Raw genomic sequence first — 3586 nt, 5'->3', positions numbered from 1 at the left:
AACTATTAATCCATTAAAATTAAATGAAATATAGTTGGGCATGATTACAAAATCTAAAAATTGGAAGGAGTTGCAATTACCACTCATATTATCTTTTATTATGCCATAGATTACTTGAAATTTGTAATATATTTTGTCATTTGTTACATATATGTATATATGTGTTTGGAGGTACACAATTTATAAATACATTTGAACATTAGCTGAAATCTCTCTAGAGCTCTTTCGGCTATCATCTCATCAGGAGAAAAATCGATAGCAATGAAAATAATATTACTCGTTAAAGTAAAAAGCAATGGGGATTATATATATATATATATTTTTATATTTTGTGTACAGAAAGTTGTTAGTTGAGACAGATCATTTGTACCGTCGGTTTCAAGCCCGATAATAAGGCCCGTTTAAGGTATCCTTATCAAGCTCTCTTCAGCCAATATTCGTTTCTGTACACAAAATATAAAAATATAAATTCGCTCTTAAAATTTGGATTTTCCTTTTAATTGAGCACTCTGCTGGAATTCTTTTTCCAAAAAAACTAATCATATATATATGTATATATATATATATATATATATATAAATATATATTTATACAGAGTGGCCCATATATATATATATATATATATATATATATATATATATATATATATATATATATATACAGAGTGGCCCATAAAAGCTTACCAATAGGAAAACTTTAATAAAATTAAAACTAGAAAGGAAAATGATAAAATGCTTGATCACTATTGTTTAGAAGTAATTTCCAAACAAAGTCAAAAGATTAAATTTCAAAATGGCCGCCTTTTCCTTTGATCATTAGCTTGATATGTGCTGCCACTGAAGCGCAAGAATGCCGCACCACTTCTTCGTAGTACTTGGCCCAAGCAGAATGAAGGGCTGCCTTCAGGGAGTCCGAATTGGGGTAGGAACATCTCGAAACGTGACTCTCCAAAATGGACCAGATAGCGAAGTCCATAGGATTGATATCTGGACTTGATGGTAGCCACATTTGCTTGTCCCAGAAGCCTGAGAAATGGTCCTTGCACCAGTGTTGAGTCACATTAGCTGTGTAAGCTGAAGCACTGTCCTGTGTGAAGATGAAATCATCCCCAAATGATTCAGTGAGCCGCGATAGAACCTTTTCCTCCAACATATTCAAATAAACTTGACTATTTCACGCCTTCCTCAATCACGATCAACGGAGATTTGCTCCCATCGGATGCAACAGCAGCCCAGACCATGACTGAAGCAGGCTTCTGGCGTTTCAAATGGCTTCTGGCCTTGATTGACAAGTCCTTTAAACTTTTGGCATAAAGACTATCGTTCTGCTTATTGGTCACAGCCTCCACCGTAAACATATTCTCATCAGACCAGATGAAGACCTTTCCTGCAGCTCGCTCCATCTCTTGCAACATCAACTTGACCCTGTGCAGCCGTTTCTGCTTCGAGGGTTCTGAAATTAACTGCCGGGACTGTTTTTTGTATGGACTTAACTGAAGATCATTTTTAACAATCCTTTGCATCGAAGATCTTGAGATCTTTGCCTCTTTCGCAATTTCCCACACACTTCTCTGTGGATTTCGCTCCATCTCCTTTTTCACTGCAGAAACAAAACTTTTGGTGCGAATTGAGTGTGGTCTGCCTGGAATTGGTTTACAAGAGGTTGTGTCTGTCTCTTGAAACTGTTTCCAGGTATGGAAAACTGTTTTTCGACACACCGTGAGCTGTTTAACGATGCACTTGTTGCTAGTGCCTGCAGTCTTGAGAGCGACAATCTGGTCGCGCTTAACCTTATCAGCCATAACTTACCGAATACCTGAAAGAAATGAATGAAACATCAGTTGAACATTGATATATAGATGTTTAATAAAAGAAACTTTCAAATTCCTAAACTAAATGCCTTTGGTAAATAATCAACCCGAACTCATAGGTAAATCTTTATGGGCCACCCTGTATATATATATATATATTAATTTTATTTATACAAACATTAATGGCTACATATGTGCATACATGTTTCTGTAATCACCCACGTCGGGGGATTACGTCTTCAGGCCAAGAACCACCTTCAAAAGTCTATATATATATATATATATATATATATATATATATATATATATATATATATATATAAATATATATAAATGTTGTTTGTTTTGGTTTTAGCGATATGTTTTGAATGAATTCAATTATTTATGAAAGTGCATTTTTATCTAAATGCGAGCTGGGAATAATGTTCCCTTTAACCAATTTGGTACCCCCACATGGGGAGCGGTATATTCAGCCACTCTGATGAGTCGTAGACGACGAAACACGTGTCAGTGGATAATTACATTTTAAAAATAATATATACCCCCCCCCTTGGGGGTACCAAATTGGTTAAAGGGAACATTATTCCCAGCTCGCATTTAGGTAAAAATGCGGTTTCGTAAATAATTGAATTCATTCAAAACATATCGCTAAAACCAAAACAAACAACATTTAAGTAAATCGCGATATATCCAGACAGCTGCCGAGATAGGGCAGAGGTAAGGGCTTAGGCTCATTACCGTGTGGTCCTGATTTCGAATCTCGCTATATTCAGCCACTCTGATGAGTCGTAGACGACGAAACACGTGTCAGTGGATAATTACATTTTAAAAATAATATATATATATAATTCAATTCAATAAAGCGAGTATAAAGCAATTAAAATGGGTTGGAGGAAAAAAACAGATAGGTGGTCAAAGTTCCCCGAAGAGATTCAACGCTTTTTACGATTTCTTCTGCCGACACAAAGAAGGTTTACGAATTGCGATAGAGACACATTCTAAAATTTTAAAATTATTTTTAGAATCCGCTCTATGACGTACCTCAAACCACTCTATTTTATACTGATTAGTACAACAAGAATTCTCAACAAAATGTTGGCCAATAGAAGTCTAACATTGCAGAGGAAGCGAGACTCACAAATCCTGCCTTACTCTGTCTAATCTTGGGGAGAACGTGCTAGTTTATACGAGTCTAAAGGCAAAGAAGTCCGCCCCACATAACCAGCATCACGCTGGCATTTAAATTGATAAATAATATTACTATTTTGATCTAAAGCCAACTATCCTTGCAAAAAGAAGGAAAGGCAGGTTTAGTAGTATATACCAAACTCAAGAAAACAGAGTAGAAGCAATTAATCATACATCTAATAATCTGTTTAGTTATTTTTGTATCATTGTCCCCTATCTATGGCAATTTTAAATAAACGGCATTTTAAAAGCTCAAATATTTTAGAGGATTTAAAATCTGCAACCTGTTTGTTAATGCAATCATTAATAAGGTCTTTAGGATAACCGTTACTAATTAAAATTTCCCTGATCTTATCCAGTTCAGAGTCTAGTTTACTAGATGAGCAAATCATGAGGGCTCTATGTACGTGGAAAACCGGCTTAATTAATATGTTGGTACATAGAGCCTTCCTGATTTGCTCACTTAGTAACCTAGACTCCAAACTTGATAAGTTGAAGAGTTATGAATATAACAGATCGCAGGTGCGCTATGGCAGCAGTAGCAGTTGTATGAAAATGACTGAGCCGAGAGCGAGGTGACGGTACAGC

General features: G+C 35.7%; 1 protein-coding gene across 1 annotated transcript; it reads right to left on the bottom strand.

Annotated features, from left to right (window-relative positions):
• Window positions 1-1168: 1168 nt before the first annotated feature.
• On the bottom strand, window positions 1169-1801 carry LOC145284564 (uncharacterized). The gene has a single exon (XM_080133477.1). The coding sequence runs from the start codon at window positions 1799-1801 to the stop codon at window positions 1169-1171; it is 633 nt and encodes a 210-aa protein (XP_079989603.1).
• Between the last annotated feature and the right edge of the window lie 1785 nt (window positions 1802-3586).

This window comes from Euprymna scolopes, chromosome 9 (assembly GCF_053919585.1).
Source record: "Euprymna scolopes isolate OS-2025 chromosome 9, ASM5391958v1, whole genome shotgun sequence".
Taxonomy (NCBI): domain Eukaryota; kingdom Metazoa; phylum Mollusca; class Cephalopoda; order Sepiida; family Sepiolidae; genus Euprymna; species Euprymna scolopes.
This window is presented reverse-complemented; position numbering and strand designations above follow the sequence as displayed.

Bases quoted from the DNA above. Each gene is read 5' to 3' on its own strand.
- LOC145284564 (XM_080133477.1), bottom strand. From the start codon at position 1,801: ATGGCTGATAAGGTTAAGCGCGACCAGATTGTCGCTCTCAAGACTGCA.